Source organism: Camarhynchus parvulus, chromosome 14, assembly GCF_901933205.1.
Source record: "Camarhynchus parvulus chromosome 14, STF_HiC, whole genome shotgun sequence".
NCBI classification, from domain to species: domain Eukaryota; kingdom Metazoa; phylum Chordata; class Aves; order Passeriformes; family Thraupidae; genus Camarhynchus; species Camarhynchus parvulus.
In genome coordinates, this window is record NC_044584.1 from 6,412,210 (window position 1) to 6,437,795 (window position 25,586).

Sequence of the window (25,586 nt, forward strand, 5' to 3'; positions counted from 1 at the left end):
GTAAGATTCCTCCCAAAACCCTGGATTACAAGTGGAGCTGGCCTGAGTTTGGACCTGCAAGAGGCTGAAGCCCCTGGCTCCACAAGTGGATTTGAAGGGGGATGTTCAGGAGCTTTGCTCCTGCAAGCACAAGAGCTCTCCATGCTGATAACCAGTACAGAATACGTGAAGATTCCTCAGTACCTCTCCTGCATTTTTTCAGGCACTCTAAAAAATACAAGTTCTTCCACATTCTAAAAGGAACGAACTTACAGAAATACTCTGCTTACCAAAACACACACAGAAAAATATTTTAAAGCCTAAAAAGAGCACTTTTACCGCTTAAAAATTACCCTAATTTTAATCTTCAGGATTTTTTTTGTCTCCTGAGCTCAAGTCTTTTGTCATCCAAGCATTGTAAACTTCCATGCAAGTAGTACTGCCATTGCTTAATCCACAGGCTTTAAAGCAGATGAGCTTGAATGTCTGGCTGCAGGGCTAAAAGCTCTGGAGATACCAGAAGCAGAATCCATTGTGTGATTCTGCCTGAAGCTGATTGCTTCTGAATCCCTGTGAAGTTCAGCTGAGTTACCTCAGACACCTGAAGGTTTGTAGGGAAAAACAGGTACCTGACATTTATCTTGGGGAAGGAATACTGACCTTGCTACAAACCCAAATGGGTTGTAAAGTCACAGCTGTGCCAGCTTCTCTAAAAAGCCTGGTTTTCATCCCAATCCATTGGCAATAGCACCTGGTGGGTGCCAGAGCAGAGATTTCCACGTGGCTCAGTCTTAGCATAGGACACAGAGTGGTTTCTTGAATCCACAACATTCCATGATAAAGGAATGTTCAGCTGAGCAGATCCTGCCAGAAGGATGACTGTCAGTCCAAGGGCTGCACAGATTGGTGGATTTCAGTGGATAAAGCTGACTTTGGACTTGGTAATCAACTCTTGACATTCTCCTTTGGAATCATGGCCCCCTGTATAGCAAATTTAAAGGTACTGACACTAAAATTCCTTGTCTTTGAGATCTTTTGCAGACCTCTTCAAAGCAGTGCACAAGGCTCCAAGGATTCATGGCCTGTGGATTGAAAATAGTCCTAGAAAAACACAATGCCTCTGCTTATTTTTCTGCAGATCACTCGTTAGATTTCCCGTCAGTGCTGTCAGAGGGTGAAATCTTGGCCCCAGCTGAACTCAACAGGAATTTTGCCACTGACTTGAATGGAGCTAAAATGTCACTCCTGCTATTTGTCAAGGCAATTACATCCAGACAATACTTTTAACATCTGGCTTCAAGTGAACACACAGAGCAGTTCATTCCCTCAGTCTCTGAAGACAACACAGGACATTGGCTATCTCCATAAAAAATGAAACATTTGTTCTTGGCAAGCTGCTTGTAATGAGGAGGGGATCCATCCAGTGACATCCAGGAACCAAGTCCCTGTTCCTTAGCCTATAGTTATTGGCAATAGCATCAATAGATTTTCTGTCACTTTCTGGGAAGAATGTCAAAAGCACCCATCTACTGTTGCAAGTCATTCTGTTGTAAAAACTTTGTTTAGAACAGCAGATCTGGCCTCATCTGTGGTTTCTCACAGACGAGGGGGGTTTTCACCCAGTTCATCTCCTGTTTCCCAAGGCACTGCAAGGGCCCTTGTTAGGTCAGGGAGCAGCATTTCTATCTGAACCTTTCTCTGAGTATGGTGGTCAAAAATAAGGCTGAAGGACAACTGATATAGGAGAAAAAATGGTGTGAGCTCATTTCCTTTTCTAAAAACCCACCTGAGACAAGGCAATATTGATTTATTGCAAAATATAAAGGTTAGGTCAGCCTCAAGTGGGGCACACCTTTTCCTGGTAGGAAAAAAGAAAAATCTTAAATATAGAATTATTTGATAGTAGTGATTTAAAAAAATCTGTTTGAATGGGAAAAATCACAGGATCATAGAATGGTTTTGGTTGGAAGAGATACTGAAGATAATCCAGTTCCAGTCCCATGCTGTGGTCAGGGACACTTTTCACTAGACCAGGTGGCTTCAAGCCCTGTCCAACCTGGCCTTGAGCACTTCAGAGATGGGGCATTCAAAACTTCTCTGAGTCATTGGATGATGTCTGCAAGAACAGAGATGTACAAAGAGAGGGGTTTTTAAGCATCAGGTAGGCAGGGATCTGTTCCCAGCTGGTGAGTTGCTGCTGCACTGCTCACCTGTGCAAAACCAGCTTCCCTTGGTCTCCTTCCATCCCCTGGGATGCAAAGCCAAACTCAGTCCCCAGCATCTGATGCGCTTTAATTCCCATCACTTAAATAATTACCTTCTCAAATGTACGAAAACAACTCTCATTTTCTGGATTAATGAGGGGAGCTGGGTTCCACTGAGCACAGCTATTATGGAGCTGCTAATGCAGGGTTGGATTCCAGGCTGCCACTGAGCACAGAGCCCTGGGAGAGCAGGAACACGGGGAGAGCAACGCTGCAGGGGCAAAGTGGGAGCCAGCGGGGGAAACCCTGGCACTGCTTTGTGGGTTTATGCAGAGAGAGGGATGGTTTTGTTTCTGTGTCTGCTGAGTCTTATCTGGGTTGATGATGATGCCACATAGCCCAGATGAAGGCTGAAGCTCAGGCAGATGCTGAGGGTGGGTAGTTTGCTTTAATCACAGGCCAGGTAAAGGCAGTTTCTGAAGCTGGGTAACAAAAATGTGACACAAACAGAGACTTAAAGCTTAGGTAGTCACACAGCAGCTTCTGCCCAGTTTCTGTAGCCAGAGCAGTAGGGAATGGCAAGGAGCTGGAAGGCTGCAGTGGAACTGGAATGTTCTTGTCCTCTGTGTTCATTTGGCTGAGGTGTTGGTAGGAAATTGGTTGCAAAAAGTCAGTCTTGCCTCATTTTGCCAGGTACAGGCATCTAAACTCTCCAAAACAAACTTCTGTTCTCTCTTTGGGATCTTGGCACAGGGCTGGCAAGTTTGTTTTTCCCAAATGGAAGGAGAGGGGACTGAGGAAATGTCAGCCTGCAAAGGCTGCCTTGCTCTGTCCTGAGAGGTTTAAACTGGGGCCACAGGACATGGACAGCTCAACACTGTTGGGGCTGTTCCCTTCCTCTCTCTGTGTCCCTGCTTCCCTGCCTTGTACATGGAATAGGGACGACAGAATAATTACAACATCAGGGAATTTGAGATGTAACTGCAGCCACTCAACAAATTCATGCAGCTTCTCATAGAACTGGAGATCAAAAGGCCTGGAGTGTTGATTTCCTAAATTCTTAAGCCATCAAAGAGCCCTTCAGTACATGTCATTCTCCCCCACCCATTAGTACACCCAAATTAGTGGTCATGCAGCCCTGGATGTGGATTTGGGGCTAAATATCTTCTCACATTGAAGATTCTTCTCCAACAATATAGCCTCGAGCACATAATATCTGTCACATTTGCAAACCAAACCAAATCAAACCAAACCAAAGCAAACCAAAACTTTTGACCTCTGTAAGACAACTCTGAAATTGCAATGGAAGCCCTGGGTCAATCAAGAACCTTGGTGAAGATATAGCAGGAGTTGAGAGGTTAACATGGAAATTCATGGAGCTGAGATGGTTTATGCAGAAAAGTTTCTGTTTCGTTCAGTGCCAGGCACCAGGGACACCAGGGACCTGCAGGTGCTCAGGAATCTCAGCACCTTCCCAAAGCAGGAGCACTTCCCTGGAGGTGGCCATTCAAAATTAAGCTCTTTTGAAAATGCATGGATGCTGCTTCTCATGTCAGGGCTTGTTGGACCACTGACTTCAGAGGAGTAATTTAGCTGAAGCAATCAGGAAATAATTATTACAGTGGAGAGTTAAAAGACAGTAATTAAACTGTATAAATAAATAACTGAAGTGACTAAAAAAGTCCACCCAAAGCCTACTTTTGGAGCACTATTTAATGTAAATGAATCACTTAGTGGACAATACAACAATCATCTGTTCAGCTTCTATTCATTATCAAAAACAATACAGAAGGATTGGCAGGGAATAGCTATGTGCCAGAGGGAGCCCTTTAGGAAATACCACAGAATCTGGACTGGCTTTTGTCTGTTCTTCTATTGTGTTCTGACAATGCTCTGCTAATGAATGTCCAACGTCATTTCAGTTGTCTTTTTCTTTTTTTTTTCCCCCAAAACCAGATCAGTGGTAATCTTGGCCTTCCAGGGTTGCTTGTTCCTGTTGGGAAGACTTCCACACATTATGTATCAGTTCAGCCAAGGTCCAAGAGGCTGAGGATGTGTTGTCTCAGGCCCTCTGGGAAATCCCACTGTAGCTGATGAGACAAAATCCTTTGATTTGGGCAAAAATCCACCAAGTTTTAAAGAAATCATCACGTATCTCTGAAAGACGCAGTACTTCAGTGAGTTGTATACTCAGTAAATTTGTCTTTTGTTACTCTATTTGAAAGGACAATAACCTCATTCTGAGAAACAAGCTGCTTTTCCATAGGGAGTATTTACACTGATCATTCCCAGCATTATCATGGGAGTTATCTGCAGGAAGCTGCAGGCTAAAGGGAATCCCCATCAGGAATGTGGGGAGCTAAACCCAGCAGGCAGACACCTCTGCTAGAACAAACAGAGGTAAGATAATACCAAGCACTAAAATGCTGTCATTATGCCTCAGAATAGATAATCCACTGATATTCCCATCTCTTAGGAGTTACTGGTTTGGAATAGCTCCAAGTTCCCACCTGAGGGTGCAGCAGGTACCCAGAGGGGTTCTCTTTTCTGACCTGGCTCCTTGGCTCACTCCTGCATTGCTGCTGCAACTTTCAGCTCCTGCAGCGTTGCTGGTTGGACTCTGTGGAGCCCCGCAGTGCAAAATCACTGTGACAGTCTGAGTTAAGAAAAAAGAGCAACAGTGATACAGTTAAGAAAATAAACAGGCTTTTCTGCTGAGAAAATGCACGTGGAATAGCACCCAGATTTGACTTTTCAATGCTGTCTCTGAGGTTGTTTTATTTTGTATTGAAAATCTGAGGCTCTGCAGCAAATTTCTGCAGCCAGGGTTTTCTGTCAAATCCAGTGACAATGGAGGATGTGGGTTTCTAGTTAAAGCTATCTAGAATTTGAGATAGAAATGCACACTTCATAAAATCTTGCTCTGAGCTAAGTCTTCCAAATAAAGCAGAGATGGCATCAAACCCTCCAGGGCCTTATGCCTGCAAAATCCCCACCAAGTTCGCTGCAAGCTTGGTGAGCAATTTGGGAGTTTTACTCACAGCATGAACTCAGAATGCCACTGAAGGTGGGACCTGAGGGTTGACAGCCCCTCTGGGGGCTATTTCTGATATTCCTATTTCCAGCCTCTCCCTGTGCTTCAGCTGGAGATCACTGGGGCTGCAGGATGGGTGGCACATCTCTCTGTGTCACCGCAGTGCTCGGAATAGCAACAGAACCTGAAATGATTGCTGGCTTGGATTAATACCCTGGGCTGTGTGTGGGTATTAATCCAGAGCCCAGCTGCCACCTTGGGGCAGGACTGGGAACCCTGACAGCGAGCTGGGGCAGCAACAGCCAAAATCCACCCTCCTGGAACTGCTACAGCTCCTTGGGAGGCACCATTAGTGTTACAGCTTCCTCCAGACACACCGTTCTTGGTACCTGCAAGGCCAAGCTGCCAGCTGGTTAGAGCACCCTAAAACTGCAATCCTGAGTGCTGCCCTTTCACTAAAATAATCTGTCACTGGGCTTGGGCAGAGAGGGAAAACTGCTGAGCTTCTGATAAACAGTAGTTAATTTTGCAAGATCATTGTCACCATTTGCACTAATTGACACTTTTTTATAGTAATCTCTGTTAAAAGACAGAATTTCTCAAGTGTGCTTTTGGTAGGAAAAGAAAAGCTGGTTATGTTAATGCTCAGTATATTAAAGGCATCATCCTTATTTTGGGAGAAAGAAAACCCAAAATAATTACCCTTCCTTGTTTAATAAACTTCCCCTAAAATATATTTTAAAAAATTTATTCAGTAAAGTTCTGTTCCTCCCTGCTCTGGTAAAGAATTCTTTTTGTTAGTCCCTCGAGTGGATGCTTAAGTCAGGTCTCGCTGTAATTACACACCTCGCAGCAGTGAGGGAGACTTAATTAAGAGAGTCACTGGAGGTGTGTTGTCAGACAGATACAACCCAGGGCTGCTGCAGGAGGCACCAGCATCCAGCTGCAGTGGGCATGTTGGGGAAGAAAATTCAAGTTTGCAGAAGATTTTGAGATCCTCCTGAAAAAAAAAAAAAAAAAAAAAAAAAAAAAAAAAAGCACCGTGGACACACCCAGCAGCCTCTGTTCAAAGCCCCTCAACTCCATCATCAGGGAGTCTGTGGTTTTAAAAATCTCTCTGTACTCACCAGGAGACGCTCTGCCACACGGCAAGATTTCAGATTCTCTCCTCCCCTCCTCCCAAAAGTGTGACTCACCAGTTTCAAATGGTGACATTTCATTCCCAAACTATTCCGGGAGCAGCTGGCTCCATAGCACATGGGGATGTGGGGAGAAGGGAGGAGGGAAGGAAGAGCCAGCCTGCACAGTGAAAACCACTCATTCTCTCCCCCATACAGGTATGTTGCTTTTACATCTCAGAACCACGTAATGTGGGACACGCTGGCAAATTCCATCGGAGGAAAACAATAAAACAAGCACATTTCAGGGGAAAACAAAAAGAAAAAAATCTGCACATTGCAGTGATGCAATTCCTGGGTCACCAAGCCCCTTTCCTGTCAGGCAGGAGGGACTGGGAGAGGGGTTTGCTCTCCAGATGGAAGAGATGTGAGGAAATGTTCTCACTCTCCCTGAATCCCACAGTTCTGGGCGAATTTCTGTGTGATGCAGGGTCAGGGTTTAGTCAGCATCAATATCTTAATAACGATGCACAAATGCATGTGCAGTGGGACGCTAACAGGGGAATGACACAGAAATCCGTGGTAGCTCCCGCTCCCCAGAGGAGTTTTGTGTCCCTCGCAGTCCGGCAGCGCTGTGTCCCTGCTGTGGGGACACCGCTGCCATGAGCACAACATCCTGCATGTGAGGAGCGGGCTGCTGCGGGCCTGGCCAGCACACACAGAATTCTGCAGGCACAGAATCCCGGGATATTCCGAGCTGGGAGGGACCCACAGGGATCACCGAGCCCGACTCGGACGTCAACGGCCCATCCGGGGATCGAACCCACGATCTTGGCGTTGGCAGCAGCGGCCGGTGCGGTGCTGGCGGCAGGAGCGAGGTCTGGGGCTGTGACTGAGCGTGGCTGTGGGGTCAGAGCGGCCACCAAACCCCAGCCCCGGCCTCAGCCCCAGCCCATCCCCATCTCCAGCCCCAACCCAGCCCCACTCCATCCCCAGCCCCAGCCTCATCCCCAGCCCCAGCCCAGCCCCAGCCCATTCATCGATGTTCGCCAAAACGGGGAGGGAGCTGTGCGCGATGGGACCCGCCGGCAGCGCCGGGATGCCCGCGGGCACTGGCACAGCCGCCTGGCACCGAGGCGCTGGCGACACCGGCCTGCAGGGACCGTCCCCAGGGAGGCGACAGCCCCAGGGAGACGTGGCGGGGGCCCAGCCGCCGGTTCTCCCCGTGTGTGCCGGATTGGAACAGGCTGTCACAGCCCAGCCCAGCCCCGTGCATGTCTGCACAGGAAATGTTTGATTACAGCTTCATTCATCCCCTCTGCTGCCGCTGGAAAAGGGGACGCTGTTCCTGTGGATCTCTCAGCGGCTTGGGACCTTGTGCTGCCCAGATCCAAGCCTAATTCCTATTTTTTCCTTGGGAGAGCCCCACTGAAAGCAGCGCTCATTCACGAAGAGGAGGATGGCTCGCTGCTCGATCCAGGCACGCAGCAGCAATGACCTTGGCTAGGTAACCATCTCCTGAATACAAAGATGGATATAAAAGCAGCAATCCCCTTTTTAAAAAACACCCAGTTTTCTGCTAAGGTAGGGAAAGGCAGTGGTTTGTTAAATAAATGCGTCTGTCAGGGCTGGATTTCTTTCCCAGCTTCCCTAAATGCCCTTCACCAGCAGAGAGGGGGAGGGGACCTGCTCTTTGAAGCCTTTTCCTTATGGGAATAGAAAACACGGAAAGAATTCAATTCTCTGCCACAGCCCAGCAGCGCTGATCCACACTTCAAACCCCAAAGCCCGGGAGCCCGGCGGGCTGGTGGGTGCTTGGAGCCTGCAATACCACAGATTAGCCTTGTTCGATATCCAGCATCATTAAGTGTCCCCCGTGGTGTTAAAGCACAGAAAAAGGGGCAGGAATGGAGACTGGGGAAGAAAAAAATTAGGAAATTCTGTGCAGAAAGAACTGCGCTTATCCAAATCTTTGATCAAAGCACCATCTAGTGAAGAACAGGCTCCTTGCAGCTGGCAGCGCTCTGGGCAGCTGCACCAACATTTGCCTTTCACCACAAGTTTGCTGCTAAAAAACCCCAAAAATCACCCAAATATGCACAGCCCGTGCTGGACCTGAACGAACAGGAACATGCCCCAAAAATTGCTGCCTTCTCCTTAAATCTTTCTGAGTGGAAACGCGTTCCTGTGCTCCCCTCGTCTCCCACCAGCGAACCTCAGCCCCCTGAATCCCGCAGGGAACGAGGCACCACAGGAAGAGAAGGATTTCCATGTTGTAGTTTGGGAGCTAAGGAAAAGAAAAGGTAAGGGAGCGGTCCAAGGTCGTGCAGGAAGCCAGAGGCAGATCCGGGAATAGAGATCAGCCACCCTGGACCCAGGGATGCCTGAACAATAGCACAGCCTCTCCCTCTGCTGTCATTTAACTCCTTCCTGACCCACCCAAACCCAGACAGGGATGGGCTCTCCTCTCCTCTGCAGATGTGCCTGCACCTTTACAGCTCTTGGGGGCCCAGCCCTCAGCGTGGACCTGCTTTTCCTCCTCCAAACCAAGAAGTAAAGGCAGCAGAAGGACAGGGCTGAGTATCCTGAGAGCAGTGAAGCTGCAGGTAGGAAATACTTCTGTTCAGCTGTCCTCTCATCAATTAAAACAACCACAATTAGCATCTGTTTATGGAAATGGTGCCTCAGCTTTGCCATTTCTGTGTGTGACAAAACATCACTGTCTCTCCCCTGGAAGCATTCAGCTGCATTAATGTGGCTGTGGAGTGTGGGCATCTGCAGGAGGAGAGGATATTGCTGCCTCTCCCTCTTCCCCAGCTCTTGGGTTATCTGCAAGGATTGGGGATTTGCAGCACGATCACACATCAGAAATGCAGTTTCACTAAGTCTACACTGTTCTCACACTGAGCTTGGAAATGCTGCAGTGCAGGCTCTGGAGGAGACAGTAATTACAAACAAACCTTATAGAAAATAGCTGGGAAAGAAAAATAATACTCAGGTGGTGGAAAAAAACTGAACTGCAATGAACTGAACCTGCAGCAAAATTCTCCCAGAGACAAGAGCTGAGAGAAATAGTGACCAAGTACCCAGAAAGTTCTCTGAAAGGAGTTTGGTGTCCTTGAGTCAGAGCCCAGTTCCAAACCAGAACTACAACTGAGGCAAAAGATAAGAGCATCTTCTGGGGTCACTGTCTGGAAGGGACACAGACAAATCTGCAAAGGCAAAGAACTGGAAAAGCCCTGAGAAACCCTTATTTGTCTGTTTTCCATACTAGGTCTGTTTTTTCTCCCCCTACCACCTTAGAATGTTTTCATTGACTCAAATTATGGGAGCAGGGAGGGGAGGATGAGAGTCTGCACTCTTGTATGAGAGGCTGAGACAAGAAAATCTTTAATCCTGCCACAGCCCTTGGAACATTTACATCTCCCAGCCACAGGCACTGTGAAACTGGGAGCTCTCAGTTCAAACTAGTTCAAGGATGTTTTCCCTGGGGAAGGGTTTTGTTACCCTGTGGGGATTTCTGCCCAGATCTTTGCTCTTAGGGTAAGCAACCAAAGCTTTTCTTACAGAAAGAAGCTGCATCTTATACTCCTGGAAAAAGAAAAAGTGACAAATAAGAGCCCACAGGAACTAGGGCACAAAATTGCTGCCCTAGAGATTAGGGTTAAAAGGCTGCAGATCTGCACTCAGTGATTGCAGATGTCACCAAACACAAGTGCAAACTCAAATCCTTGAGTTTGGAGATTTTTTTCTTTTCTCCCCCTCAAGAAAGAGCTCCTGCACTGCAAGAGGGCAGCAACAGAACAGCAGGATGTTTGTCAAGGAAGTGTTAACATGCTAAAAGGATTCCAGCCCTCTGCAGTTGTGGCCTGACGAAATGAGAAAGGAAAGAGATTTGAGTGCAAATAAAACCAACAAGCATAGTTTTACAATATGCCAACATTTACCTGTTGGGGCTTGCCCAGTCTGCAAACCAGTCCTAGATGTGGGGGAGAGTCTTCACTGATGGTTCTGAGAACAAAGACATGTTGACATCAGTAAATCTTCTAATCCCAGTGCATGATGTATCAATGAGCAGCTTTAAATCAGAGGTGAATTTCTTGCTAATTACATTAGATTAACCTAAGGAAATGGAATCCAGTCAAAGCAACAAAGTCAAGCTTTACTCCACTGACTTTGCAGCTGCAGCTCCAGTCTGAGCCTTTGCTGTGGGACTTGGTTTCAATCAACTCTGCCAGCACCTGCCAGCCTGGGAGAGAGCATTTGAACAGATTCCTGTTCCAATAACCACCTGGGAGATGCCAGGGAAATGACCAGAGCAGCCTGGGCACAGCTCTCAGGTCACTGCTGTCCTGTGCATGAAGCTCCAGCCCTTGCTGCCCCACCTAGGTGGGGAAGAAGGACTGAAATGGCTTTTTCCAGCTCTGAACCAACTACAGCTGCCAGTAAGGCTGCCATGACATAAACTACCTTCTTCTGGGTTTTATTTTTCTATTTAATTTGTGTAAATAAAATTATTGATTCTCCCAAATCATTACATATTGTCCCTGAAGTCAAAAAAGTGCATTATCATCCTTCCTTTCAGACAGTAATTTTTAGGAAGATTTTGAATTATTTTCTCATCTTTTCCCTGAAATATTGATCCCTTACTAATGATGAACCAGCATTGAAGCTTTGAATTAATTTCAGTGTTTTCCCTATTAGAAGAGAGGAGCAGAAAAAAGTTACCATAAAAATGGATGATAAAACCACCTTTCAAAGAACTGCTGCAAAAAACTGTCCTTTATCTCTCTGCTGTGCACAGGGAAAGACATCTGGGATTAAATACCCTTGGAAACCTTTCAGTATTTCTGATTCCTCTGTAAATGGAATCACAAAAACTTCACAAAAAGCTTCACTAAGAGCAATCCCTTTGCCTTTCCTTCCTCAGGGTAAGAATCCTGACACATTTGGACTTTGGGATCACTGGGGCCAGGTTTGTGCCCTCATCAGTGCCAGGGGATTTACAGCTGCACATCCAGACCCCATTTCTGCACAGAGTTCTTGGAAAATCAGAGAAATCTGGGTTTTTCCCCATCACAGATTTGAAAAAGGCTCTGCAGAAATGTCTCTTTTCTCCTACAGGAATTTACTGCTGTTCCTCACAGGCACAGTGAGGACACAGCCCTGAACTGTGCCAGTGTCACACTCAGGAGGGGATTTTGGGGGTGTCCTGTGCCGATGTCACCGTCAGGAGGGGATTTTGGGGGTGTCCTGTGCCTGTGTCACCCTCAGGAGGGGATTTTGGGGGTGTCCTGTGCCGATGCCACAGCGCCCGAGCTCTGAGGGGAGAGCAGAGCGGCTGTGGAGCCTCCCTCCCTCACCGGCCATATTCCAGAGCAACCCTGTGTCGTGCTCTGGGACGGCCCTGAGCAGGGAGGCTGAACCCACGCCCCACATTCCCTTCCAGCCTGACCCCTTCGGGATTTTGGGATTCTGGGACTGAGGGCAATACTCACCGGTGGGGAACCCCGTGAGGGCGGAACCCCTGGTTGGCATTGCCGCTCCCCGGCCGGGCTGCACAGTCGGGAGGACAAGTGAGGGCAGCTGCTCTTCCACAGCCACTTCCGGTTGGCGTCACGGGGAGAGGAGTTCGGGCGGAAGCGGCCCGGGCCCACTTCCGGCGGTGGCCATGGTGACGGCGGCGGCCAGGTGGGCACAGAGGGGACAGGAGGGGACAGGGAGGGACAGGAGGGACAGCCGGGAGGGCCCGGGGGGCTGCGAGGCTCAGGGGAATGCGGGAGAGCTTGGGGGAAGGCGGCGCTGGGGCGGGCAGGGACGCCCGGCGCTCTCCGGGACAGAGTTCACCGCTGGTGCCGACATTAAAAACCCAATTACAGATAAATTAAAAACCCAATTACAGATAAATTAAAAACCCAGGTACAGATAAACCAGGGACAGGCGGCCGTCATGGCCTCACCTCATGGAGGTTTAGATGGTTCTTGATTTGGTAAATGTCCGCAAAACGCTTTATTTGGAACAACGAATGTTTGAGTTTTCTGATCAGGCCGCCTTTGTTTCTGTCCCGAACACCAACGGAGGAATTCCGTGTGGGTGGAATTACACTTTGGAATTACACTTTGTACTGAGTAAAAGGGACAGGAAGATAAGAGAAAACGATTTCATAGAATCCTAGGCTGGCTCGGGCTGAAAGAACCTTAAATCCCATCTCGTTCCACCCCTGCCAGCACCTTCCACTAGAGCAGGTGGGATTCCAGGTAATTCCTCAAGTCCGGGCTGGTTTCTGGGTGCTGCAAACACATTTTTTCCCTTTTTGCTGCCCCGTGGGTTGAAGAACTCAGGCAGGATGCACTGAAGGACTGCGGAGATCCAGCAGCAATCTGGATCTGGCTGGCTTTGGGAATTCCAGCTTTCTTTGGGAATTCCAGCTGGGTTGTGCTCTCCTCCTGCTCCGTGTTTGGATGAGGAGCTCTGCATTCCTCCTGAGCCGCTTTTTCTGCTTTCAGCCTTGGAGCTCCCTCTGTGTTGTCCGTGTGGGGGTTGAATTCCCCGTGCCCTGCAAAGGTCAGGGCTGTGTTCCCTGGGTTTGTTTTTAGAGGCAGCCCGGGCTGGGCTGGCATTGGACACTTGCTTGGATCGCTGCCAGTTCCACATTTAACTCGGGGCTGTCCTGAGGCAGCACCGAGGCAGCTCCAGCTCAGAGCCACTGTTGGTGAGCCCCTTCCTTTCTCAGGTAGGACCTTGTGCTTTCTTCACACTAAAGCCCTCACTCAAGCCCACGGGGGCTGTGCTTTTTTCCTTAGGAAAATCAGATTTTTTTCCTCTTCCTTTTATCCCCCCAGCTGTTGGGTTTGGGGTTGCAGCCTCCCAGCTGGTGCCACTTGTCACCTAAAGGACAGTGTGATTCTGGGAGCCTGGAGCTGCACAATCAGCTTTGGGGAAGCTTCCAGGGGTTTGGTTCTTTAGGATCTGGTCTCATCTTTGCATCCTTGACCTTATTAATGAATAATGAATGTTCCTTGTTCCTTCAGAAACCATTGTCCTGACTTTTACAAGAGAACACCCAGTTTTGTTTTAAGGGGAAAGTTCTGGGTTTATTTTTAATTGGATAAATGTGATTTATTCTATGGGAATAAATCACATTTATCCAATAAGTGGATAAATGTGATTTAAAAAGTTTCAAAAAAAGTTTCCTATCACCTGTATTTGCTGACATTATCAGTGTTCTTCTTTCTGCTCTCTGGTAACCTGCATGTTCCAATCCTGCCCTTTGGGATGGAGAATTGGGAATTCCAGGGCTTGGTTTGCAGTTAATGAGCAGAGGCTTCTCCCAGGCTGAAAGCCTGGTGTAAGAAACATTACCTGTTAAAAACAGAGGGGTTTTTTCAGCCTCAATACCCAAATTACTGACCTGAGGTGATGCTGGGGTCTCAGAGCTCAGAGCAGGAGGCCTGGGATGGTCAGTGCATCCCAGATGAGCTGTGACCCCCACGTGTCCCCCACCCTCACCCCCATTTTCAATGTGACACAGCATTTTCTGCTCTGGGCTGCCTTTGGCTGCTTCAGTGTCACCTAAAGTTGGGGTTGTGATAGAAGCACAAAATCAAAGCAAAACTTGTTGCTGGAGGTCTGAAGTGCTACAGAAGTTCTTCTGTCCCAAATGATTTACTCAGCTGGGTTGTCCTCTCTCTCAAGTCTGACTGAACTGAGATTTTCTTTGTTGTGGGTTTTTTTTAAGAGGCCATTTGAGCACCTTGGAAGAAGGCACTGCATCTGCATGGCCCCAAAAATATACATTATATATAATATTAATTATATAATATTATTAATAATTCTATAAGATTAACAATATACAACCAATAATATAATACAGATAATATATAATTAATAACATAAAATAATATTAATATAGTATATAATAAAGATGTTATATCCATATAATGTATTAATAATAATATATTTGTATATTATTATATATAATATATACTTAATATATAATTAATATATATTATATCTATATATCTATATATCTATATATCTATATATCTATATATCTACATATCTATATCTATCTATATCTATCTATCTATCTATCTATCTATCTATCTATCTATCTATCTATCTATCTAATATATATAAAAGGGATTTACATCTCTGATTGGCAACTCCTTGTCCCTCTGGCTCCTCTCCTTCTCTTCCCATGCCATGTTTCCCCTCCCCAGAGCTGTTACCTGTTGGCTCAGGCTCCAGCTGGGAGCTGCCAGAGCAGGCTGCTGCTCCTGCCTGGGTTCTTGGTTTGCTGCAGCCCTCAGGCAGAGATGGACAATCTGCCCAGTTCCTGTGCATAACATGAGAAAAAGGAAAGAAATACAATAAAAGATTAGAAATGTTTTTCAGATCTCAGTGTGCTTTAGTTAGGGGAGGTGTCAGGAAAGGCCCCTCTTCTCAGTTACCTTTGCAGCTGCATTGAAACCACAGCAGGGCCAGATTTTTCCAGTGCCCCATGAAGCAAGTGCCAGTGCAGCTGTCAGCTCCCACTTGGGAAATAATGAAAGGGCCTGAACGTGGGCTGAGGGTTTTTTTTCTGATTCCAGAATGTCCTGTAAGCCCAATGTCAGCACAGCACCTGCTGTCCCTGCCCACACTTTGTGCTGTGAATCTCAAGAGACTTTTGAGAGAGCAAAAAAGGGGAGTTGTAAAGAAGGCAGCTGCTGAGCATGAACCAGTCAGGAGAACCTTCTCATCCAGCCTGAAAATCCAGTGGCCTTGTGTCAAAACATCTCTTCCCCAGGAATTATTTCAGGGAAGATCCATTCTCTTATGTCAAATGAACTATCCCAGTCCCTGGCTGCAAACCAGTGCCAAACACACCCTGGGTGCACTCCCAGCACAGGGGTGCAGGAATAAGATGCTCTGCAGTGCCTGAGCTGAATCCTCCTTTGGGGTTTCTGCTTTCCCACTCTGGGCACACTCCCTGTGCCCTGGGCAGCTGCTGCTCTGGTGTTTCCCTGCATGATCCACACTGCATCCCACCAGGAAGGACTTGAGACACACAGAAATCACTTTGGGAATGGGAAGCTCCAAAGCACCCCAAGATTTGTTTTCTACCTTGGTGGTTTTGTTTTTAGACCTTGCCAAGTGTATTTAGAGCTGCCTTTATGTGTTATTTTATTGTGTTCCAGCTGTACCCCCAGAAATAGTTATTTTATTCAGTTCACTATTATTTCAGCAAGCTGTTCACTGAGCAACTATTTGAGGAATTCTCTCCAAGCCCCTGATGGGTATCTGGAAGAGCCTGACATTTTCCACATTAGCTCTGTTCCATGGCATGCAGAGCCTCTGCCATCCCCTCAGTGACACTGGATTCTGCCTTGGCATTGTAGTTACCTCTTGTTTTCTCTTCTCATGCTCTCCTTTTGTTGGAAGGAGCACAAGTTGTGTGCCCAGAATTTCCCAGTAAAGGCCTGTCTTGCAGTTCACACTGCAAGAGTTCAAACTCTGCCTGCATGAGAAAGAAGAAGGGAAGGGAAAATACTCTGATGTGTGGTTCTGACTTCATGTGTGACCCAGAAGATTTCAGGAAGGGGTTGTAATTAACTTTACTCTTACACCAAGCTTTGATAAAAGCTCAGGGATATACAGAGGAAAAATCAGTGGCCTTTTCACAGGAGTCCCACTTGCTCTTTGGCCCTTAGGAAGCTGTCACATAAACTACTCTCTTGAAGGAATGGCTTAGCAAGGAGATTAGGGCTATGCCTTGGTATCAGAATCCAATCCCAGGATGAGATTTCAGTGTGTTAAGCAAATTACTGGCTCAGAGAGAAAACCTGGAGCCTCCAAAAGACAGACTGGCTTATATCCATCTGGGATAACACACAGTAACTGATCTCTGGCTTGTAGATACTCTGGTACTGGCTGTTCTAGAGAAATCTGAACAGTTTTATACAATCAGAAGAATGTGGAGAAATATCCCAGCCCTGAGGAACTTCCAGACAAGAGGGTGAATTTAGGGCAAAACATGGGAACAGCATCCCTGAACCCAAGTTTGTGATGGGACAGCTGACAGGATGCAATGCCAAGTGTCCTGCTGGGATGTTCACATTACTGTTTCAGTGCTTAAAATTGGGTACTGATGTGAACTTTCCAAAACCTAAAGGAAGGCATGAGAAAACATGGTGAAGATACAGAAGTACCTTGGTGGTTTATTGGTGGTCTAAGGCAGGGTTAAGAAAAACAATTTCAAAGTCATTTTCAGGCCTTTGCTCATTTTCCTCATGGTGAAATGATCTCTTTCCTCTCACCCTGTGGCTCTAGGAAGACAGCTGAGAAAGGGAAGCTGATGGATTTCACCAGCACTGTCATCATCCCGCTGCTCTTCGGCAGCCTGGGCATCTTCGCGCTGTTCCGGCTGCTGCAGTGGGTGCGGATGCGAACCTACCTGCAGGAGGCTGTGGTGGTGATCACAGGGGCCACCTCTGGCCTGGGGAAAGGTATGGACACACACAGCCCACCAAGGGCAGCACAGGCAGGGGCTGTGGCAGGAGCAGCTCTTGGAACAAAGGAATGAGCTGCAAGTTCCTGTTGATTGAGTTTTGAGAGACGTGGCTCCCACCTGACTCATAACCACTTGGTTTGAATCAACTCTGCCAGCACCTGCCAGCCTGGGAGAGACCATTCCTGTTCCAATAACCACCTGGGAGATGCCAGGGAAATGACCAGAGCAGCCTGGGCACAGCTCTCAGGTCACTGCTGTCCTGTGCATGAAGCTCCAGCTCTTGCTGCCCCACCTGGGTGGGGAAGAAGGACTGAAATGGCTTTTTCCAGCTCTGAACCAACTACAGCTGCCAGTAAGGCTGCCATTACATAAACTACCTTCTTCTGGGTTTTATTTTTCTATTTAATTTGTGTAAATAAAATTATTGATTCTTCCATATCATTACATATTGTCCCTGAAGTCAAAAAAGTGCATTATCATCCTTCCTTTCAGACAGCAATTTTGATTGATTCTTCTTGTAGATGTATATGCAAGGAAATCTCAACATTTGGTACAAAAAATTTAAATTACCTTCTATAAACTGGAGCTCATCAAAGCAAGGAATTAGATGCTGTTCTTGTGCTGTCAGGGGTCTTTTCCCTAAATCCTGAAAAAGCCAGGAAGTCAAATTGTTTCTGTGAAACCTCCCAGAAGTTGTGTTCTGCCTTCATGTACTTCCAGCTGCTCTGCCAAACTTTCCACTCCTTCTCCTTGTCCCTCACCCTCAAGTTAAGGTACAAATCCATCCACTCTAAAGTCAAACTCTTGGCATTATTAACACCAGGGAGTATTTTTTTCCAAATGAAACTTATGTTTCACTTCAGTGGCTACATTCTCTAATTCTGCTTTCTATAATTGCTTTAAAAGCTGCTTGAAGAGAAGACAAGGTGCTCTCTGCTATTAAGGCCTCTCATTAGGATGAGTACATTTCTAGAACAAATAGAGCTTTAATTGATGCTGCCTTTGCATGTGAGTTTGTCCCTAAGGACAGGGGTGTTCAGGAACTGGCCAAAGGAGATGAACTGGTTCTCTCTGAATGCCTCAACCAAAGAGTGGGAGTGGCAAAGGATCTTGTACTTCTCATCAAGAAGAGAGGAAATTAGTATTCCAGGAGAGACCTTCCAGCTGGAGCTCTCTGTGCTCTGGGGTGTAGAGACTTCCACCACTGTACTGTAAAGTTTCCTCCCTTTTTGACTCATTTGCAAGATCTTCTACAACTCCCCTTACTCCTAGTTATTAATACACCAGACCAGCTCTAATTACTGTGTGTTCATTGCCATCCACTGTCATCCCTTGTGCAAACAAGCAGTTTGTCCCTCTGACTCCCAGGGGGGACAGGGACATGCAATTAGGAGGACCATAGCCTGGCATCCCTTCTCCAGGCTTTTCCCCATGAAGAGAATCACCTTGATGAAGGCCTTAAATCCCAGGCTCCCAGAACCTCTGGAGGTGTTCATTAAAACTGAAACTCCTAAGACCTGTGTTAGATGACACACACAGGGTAACTGTGGTCAAAAGTGAAGAGGCAAATGTGACCAGCTGAGGGGGAGGATGTGTGAAGAGCACACTAAGTGTCTAACCAGCACAGAATGTGTGAGCACAGCAGCTGCCTCATGTGTCTGTCACAGTCCCAGGAGAGGGGGACATGGCTGTGACCTCTCTGTCAGCCAGCCTGGCCACCACACAGCAGCAATGAAGCCGCCTCAGACCCTGCAGCAAACAGCACTTTGAGCTCTCCCCAGGGCTGATGTGGGTCTGTCCTTTGGCTGATATTCACATGCCTGCTTTTCTCTCTTCTTGCTTCTCCACAGAATGTGCCAAAGCTTTCCATGCAGCTGGCTCCAGGCTGGTGCTGTGTGGCAGAGACAGTGAGAAGCTGAAGGGGCTGGTGCAGGAGCTTTGTGCTGTCAAGAATCACCGCAAGAACGTGAGTGTGGCACCAGGACAGGCCCCTGGGCTCACCTGGCCTGGATTTCTGCTTGGGCTCTCACAGAACTTACAGAATTGTCTGTGAGTTGTTCTCTTGAGCAATAGGAAAAATACAGCTCTGTGGTTAGGGATGGATGCTGATATAGGAGTACACTGAGCTGGCTTGTCATTCCTTGTCAAAACCCCCAGAAAGAAGCCAGCTTGGCTAGAAATGGAAGTGAAAGCACATGAGGGCAGTGTCCTGACCCTTTACACCTGCACCTTATACACTGAATCTGGAAAATTTTATTTCTGCTTTTATTTTTTATGTCTATACTGGCTGACTGTGGCTAAGAAAGGTACTGGTGGCTTCTGCAGAAAACACATGGGTTAGGTTTTGCCTTTTTCAGATGCATTCCCTTTAATAAGAGAACAGGAAACTTTAGTACTTGAGGCAGATCTCCCCTGTCCCTTGGCTAGGCTCAGGGATAAGGAAGAGGCTACAGGAGCACAGCCTGTTTCTGCCATGAATTCCTGCCACATGGAACAGGGTCTGGATGGCCCTGCTCCTGTGCTTCCAGAGCTGGGGGATCCCAGAGCTGGCACACCCAGCACTGAACTGTATTTTGCTAACTTGAGTTTCTTCACAGCCACACGAGCCTCACACCGTGGTGTTTGACCTCTCAGACACCAAGGCTGTGGTGAATGCAGCTGAGGAGATCCTCAAGGCCTTGGGTCACGTGGACATCCTGATCAACAACGCTGGCATCAGCTTCAGAGGCACCATTGTGGACACAGGGCTGCACGTGGATAAGAAAGTGATGGAAACAAATTACTTTGGACCTATAGCCCTCACCAAAGGTACCTGTGACCCACAGGATTTGGCTGATGCCTCTGCAGACCAGCCCAGCTGAGCACAGCTTTGCTTGTGTTTGTCATTGTGCCTGGTTCAGCACAGGCTGAAGGGAGCTTTGGGGTTCTGGGCAGGCCTGAGGGCATGACTGTGTGGGAAATACCCCAGTGGAGATGATCCCTGCTTCCATCTCCTGATCCAGCCTGGCAGGGGCTTGGGAGGAGGTCCAGTTATCCTGTCTGCACTGACAGAACGTGGTGGGGGTTCCAGTGGAGCTGCAGCTTTCCTGGGAAGCTTTGGTCCCACAGAAAGCTCAGCCTGGAGTGTATCAGCTGCAGGAAATGGGAAGATGTTCTGGTAGCTGGAAAAGCAAATCCTGCTGCCCACTGTGTGGGAGATCAGAGCCACCACAGCAACCCTTGTGCAGCCTCTGGCACAAGGAATCTCCTCCCAGGTGACCCTCCCAGGCAGACACAGCTTCAGTCAGAGGCATCCCAAGCACTGTCCCAGCCCCTGCACTGAAGAGGGATCTTGTAATTCCCTTCAGCATTTCTGAGTGCTCTGAAAGCTTTGATTCTTGACAGCAGCAATGGCAGGACTGTTTTCTGAATGGGTCTTTTCTGTCCTTTGCTAGCACTTCTCCCCTCCATGATCAAGAGGAGACAAGGCCACATTGTGGCCATCAGCAGCGTGCAAGGCAAAATAAGCATTCCTTTCAGATCTGCATGTAAGTACCTCCACAGAAGATGGGAAAGACATATTTGGGGCACCAGGCTGAATAAATACTTGGCTCCTGCTTCCACATTTAACTTTCCATGGAATTGGCTGTGTGCAGGGAAGGCAGAGCTGTGCATCACCCTCAATGGGGTCACAAACCACTGACAGCCACTCTTAAATACAAAATCTTAGCCCTGTCCTAAAGTTGTTAAGGGATGGAGAATATGTTTTGAAAACAGCTTGATTGTCCTATCTTGAGTCACTGTAATTCCATAATTTTAAGGTACTTTGTCCTTGTCATTTGTCTGCATTATCTCCTCTAAGAAAGCAGGAATTTTTGGTTTTAATAAATTATAAAGTGCTGTAGTACAAACAATGCCAGAACAAAAGCCTAAACAATCTTGATCCAGCAAACTCTTCATGCTAAATCAGTTATGACAAGAAATATTGGTGGGATTACTGAAAAAAAAGCCCTTTAAAAGATGGATGAACTAAGAGGAGAGCATTTGGCACAGAAGCATCTGTAAATCACTGAAAGTGAACACCAAAGTAGAGTGGTGATGGCATACAGTGGGTCAGGAATGATGCTGAGTGGAAGAGAGCCTGGAATGTCTGAGCCATGGGGTTTTGCAGGTGATGTGGGTCCAGTTGCTGCAGGAAGTGTGTTCTGAGGAGCTCCCAGGGTGCTTCACAGGGACCAGAGCCTGTGGATGTGGCAGCAGGAGCTCAGCCCTTGCCTGGATCCTTGCAGGGTCCTCAGCCTGTGCTGAGCTGGCTCTGGTGCTCCTGGTGTGGTGGTGGCAGCCACAGGCAGTGACCAAGCACAAGGAGTCACTCAGCCATTTCATGGGGGAAAATCCTGCCCTAGGCCACGCTTCCCTGCTGTTCCTGCCTTTGTGATCTGCTGTTCCCTTGTGCAGCCAAGCCCTGAACCTGCTCTGCACGTGCAGGGCAGCCAGCTCTGCCTTCCAAAGGCTTTGGGTCTCCTTTATCAGGAGTGGGAGGCAGCTTGGGCACACTCTGGAGTGCTCTGGCAGAGCTGTGATATTAAGCTCAGGATCCCAGCCAGTTTTGAACTTGAGTTTACATTTTGTCTTCCTAAATTGCCTCTGACTCCCACTACCTGTTGCTGCCATTCACTAAACAAAAACAAACGTAGAGGCTGGAGAACAGCTCTCGCTAAGGAGTGGCTGCATTGCAGTGAAAAATCCATTCAGAAAGTGAAAATTCCTTCAGCCCTGCTCCTCTCCTTGGTGCACAGTCCTTTTCCTGTTTTCCAGATGCTGCCTCTAAGCATGCTACCCAGGCCTTCTTTGACTGTCTGCGAGCAGAGGTGGAGCAGTATGACATTGAAGTGACAGTTGTGAGCCCTGGGTACATCCAGACCAACCTGTCCCTCAACGCTGTCACAGCGGATGGATCTCGCTATGGAGGTGAGATACCTCTCACTGCCCTTTCTAAAGCATCTCCATGTCATTATAAGGTGTGTTTGCAACACATGGCCTCTGGTGGGGACACAGGTTAGCCCTGAAGGATCAAAAACCAACTCTGGATGCAGGGTAGGAACAGCAAGCCCCAAAATTGAGCCTTTCCAGACAGCAACTCTTGCCTTCAGGGCCAGCCATGAGGAACACCTGCCTGTGCTCCCATACCCAGCTGGAGTGAGAGCCAGAGCAAGCAGCCATGTGCAGTTAGAGCACTCCTAGGAAAGGGCTCAGTGGGGTTCCCCTGCTGCTGCTGCTGGTGGTGCTCACTCAGCTTTCCCTTGGCAGTTATGGACAAGACCACGGCCGAGGGACAGACGGCGGCCGAGGTGGCTCAGGTGGTTCTCAACGCGGTGGGACAGAAGAAGAAGGAAGTGCTTGTGGCTGGCCTGACCCCCTGCCTGGCTGTCTACCTGAGGAACCTCTGCCCCAGGCTGTTCTTCACCTTAATGGCATCTAAAGCAAAAAAGGAGAGAAAAGCAAAGGGCTCTTAGAGCTCAGCTGCCCTGAGCAGGGAGAGGCTGAGCCCCTGCAGTCGGCTGGGACATCACTGGAGGTGCTCCTGCAGGAAAATCCTTTCTCAAAAAGCTGTTTACCACTGCATGGAGACTGGGAAGTGGTTTTCTCCACACTGCTGGAAGACAGCACCTAAACCTCAGCTGGAGAAGGACGGGTGCTTGGACAATGGGGGAGAGCTGAGGCTGCAGGGAGGGCTCAGGGGAACACTGCAGCTGGGGAGGCCCCTGGCTGGGAGACTCCTCACCTCACTGCAGGCATGCTCAGCTTTACTGGCCTGCTACAAATAAAACCCACCTGTTCTGCCTTCACACGAGCAGCCCTTGGCTGTCCCCACCCCTGTGAAATACAGTCCTCAGCTGGGAGCTCTCGTGATCAGTGTCTCATTCCCACTCCTTCCAGTCTGATCCAGGACATGCTGCTTGCAGTGGGAAACTTCACAGCCTCTGCCTGTTAACGTGCCAAGTCAGCTGATAAATTAAGCTCAATCCAGTGCCACTTTTAAAGAAGTAACTGATGTACAATTTGGGTGTATTTGGCATCATTTTACCTGTCAGAATCATGCCCTACTAATGGACTGGGACAGTTCATTCTGCAGTGACAGCTCTGTGGATCCCAGCCCAAGGAATGCAGGGAAGCACTGAACAGGTAGAACAGCACAGAAGGGCAGCTGCTGCCAGGACACACTGCACAGGTGACAGCAGCACACCTGGGCCACCTGCAGCTCAGAGCAGCTGTGATCCTGTGGATGCCAGGCACTCTCTGGCACTAGAGAAGAATCCATGTGTGTAAGTGCAGAGTGTAGCAGACAGACCCTTTGTTCTCATCTGCTTTAAAGCAATCACAGATGGTGATTAGGATCACACCCAGTGGGGAATGATACCTGCCTGTTCAGGTATCACTTCAGGGAGCCTGACAGCCTGAAGGGGTGCTGTGTTCTATTCCTCATCCCTTCTCCTCATGTGAGGGATAGCAGCACCACTAGGAAAAAGGAACTGCTGCACAGATAGAGGACGGAAATAATCTTATAATTGAAATAATCTCTACTAATAGGAACCAAGGCTCAGGCCTCTCCTGCCACCTCCATGCACTTGCCAGCATTTTCCATGTGTCCTGCCTCACATGTCCTGCCTGGGAGTGCACATCTGATGACAAATAAATTACATTGCTATGAAATGAACCCCTTGGTCTACTCCAGCTCCTCACAGCACATAACATAAGAGGAAGGGAGAGCAGGAGGGGTTTGTTTTTCCTTGCATCCCTGCAAGGTGTTATTGTACCAGGAGTAGCTGCAGAACAACATGCTTTATCCCAGCCCTCTTTATGGACCTGTTAGCTTACACAGTGTGAATCCACACAGAGGATTAGTCACACAAACTCTGATATGGGTGTGCAGGCTCAGCAGGACCTTCTGCTTCCAAAAGCCTTTTCTTAACCAGTACAGATCTATAAATGATCTCTGGGAACCAGGATGTGTTTAATGATGACAATGCTGCTGCTCTGTCAGGACATCCATCCTCTGCCACGTTCCCTGTGTCACAGAAAGGCCTGGGCTTGGATTGACAAGGTGAAGCTTTCAGGTGTAGACACCTTTTTTCCTGTTAAGAGAGGAAAGCAAGGCATTACCTTCTCTGCTCTCCACAAGGGGAGTGTTGGTGTTAGTTGTGCTTTTCCTTTTGTTTCCCATGCTCAGCTCCTCAGTTCCTTGGTGAAATGCAATGCTCCTGCCAGGCTTGTTCAGCTGCTCCATGTTCTGGTGTTTCAGGTCGTGGGTCCCCAGGAAGGACCAAGGGGCTGCTTTGCATTTCTGTGTTCCCATCCAGGGCACTGGGGGTGAAACACATCAGGCCTGAGGGGAAAATGATGTGTAGGGAGTTCCTGTAGTTCCTGTGGGAGCTACAGCTCCAAGGCAGAGGTTGCTGAGAGTGCAGCCATTCCCTTTGGAGGTAAATTCCCTGTCTGTGATGAGGGGAATGCTGCACATTCCAGAGCACATCCACAGTGGGCGGGGGGGCAGCAAAGTGTGGGGGATTCTGAAGGGAGGTTTGTCCCCAGTCACTCATGATTCCAGTGAGCTGATGGCACTGGGGACAGCAGATACAGCACCACTCCACATGGATGGGAATTTTTGGAAGTTGTTTTACCATTTCACCATGTACTAAAATATCCCTCCAGACCCCTCTCATTCTCCCAGGTCACCTTGCACAGTTACAGCCCTGACTGACTAACAACCAGAATGTTAAAAAGCATTTTAGCTACATTATCACTGAAATTCTTTGGAAAACAAACTCCCCTGCCCCTCCACCTCAGAATGGAGTGACAGCTGTGTTTTTCAATCAGAACTACCCATTGTGGCAGCTAAGCTGACTTTTCACCTTTCCTCCTGCAATAAGAGACCCCAGGAAAATTGCTAATTTTTAACTCAAGTCTCTGATGCCAGCCATGCATTTAGGGAACCTGCCATAGAGATCATTCCAGACCAGGGGAAGCTTAACACAAAAAAGCACCAAGACCCCAGAGGTTTGGTGCAGAAAAGGAACTAAGAGCTCTGAGAATTATCCTGCACTGAGTAAAAAAAGATCAGGAACACCTCTGGTGTGGCCAGCACAAAGGTTATTTCAGGGCCTTCTGTAGCAATAAGCAGTAGTAGCTGTGGCAGATGTGCCACTGGCTTCAAATCCATCCAGCAGGACTCTGGAAACACGTCAGGGTGGGAGGGCAACCTGCCCAGCCTGGCCTGACCACTGAGAGATGAAGTAGCTGCATTTCTTTGCCTCCTCTCTGCCAAGACAACTGTACATTGTTGCTATAAATAGATGCTCTGGATCCCAGCTTCTTTTAACCTTGGAGGGAGAGAGCTCAGCCACTGTACAAGGGCTGCTGCCACCCAGAAATATCCCAGTGCCACTGGAGCTCCTCCAGCCCCCTCAGGTACAGCTGCCTGTGCTGGAGCTCAGGGCTGGGGCACCCAGCAAACCCAGTTTGCCCAGCACACACAGAGAATGGGCTGTGTGTCCTGCTCAGCAGAGAAGCAAAGGTCAGAACCGCGGTCAGAACAGCCCATGGAGGTGAGGACAGGGAGACCTTGGTGCCTGCTGTGGCAGTTTGGAGAGATGAAGACAGAAAGGCAGAATTTGGGGTCTGACCCCTGTCAAGGGCAGTGTTTCAGCTGCGAAGGTCAGGCTGCAGCTCCCACTGGAGCAGGGAGCACACGGTGCACGGGCAGCTCTCACTGCAGG

General features: G+C 48.1%; 1 protein-coding gene and 1 long non-coding RNA gene across 2 annotated transcripts; one reads left to right on the forward strand and one right to left on the reverse strand.

The window, feature by feature from the left end:
• Positions 1-4,717: 4,717 nt before the first annotated feature.
• On the reverse strand, positions 4,718-12,010 carry LOC115908922. Its single transcript, XR_004061132.1, has 4 exons — positions 11,834-12,010; positions 10,283-10,346; positions 6,064-6,217; positions 4,718-4,839 (listed from the first exon to the last, which is right to left on the reverse strand). It is a non-coding gene; the product is annotated as an uncharacterized LOC115908922 (long non-coding RNA).
• On the forward strand, positions 11,913-23,653 carry DHRS7B (dehydrogenase/reductase 7B). Its single transcript, XM_030957868.1, has 7 exons — positions 11,913-12,026; positions 16,650-16,825; positions 18,681-18,796; positions 19,428-19,638; positions 20,265-20,357; positions 21,628-21,780; positions 22,120-23,653. The coding sequence occupies exons 1-7, from the start codon at positions 12,007-12,009 to the stop codon at positions 22,323-22,325; spliced, it is 975 nt and encodes a 324-aa protein (XP_030813728.1). The 5' UTR covers positions 11,913-12,006; the 3' UTR covers positions 22,326-23,653.
• The last annotated feature ends 1,933 nt before the right edge of the window (positions 23,654-25,586 follow it).

Coding starts and splice junctions, on each gene's coding strand:
- DHRS7B (XM_030957868.1), top strand. CDS start 12,007: ATGGTGACGGCGGCGGCCAG. Junction 12,027..16,649: donor ATGGTGACGGCGGCGGCCAG/GTGGGCACAGAG, acceptor CTGTGGCTCTAG/GAAGACAGCTGAGAAAGGGA. Junction 20,358..21,627: donor CATTCCTTTCAGATCTGCAT/GTAAGTACCTCC, acceptor CCTGTTTTCCAG/ATGCTGCCTCTAAGCATGCT.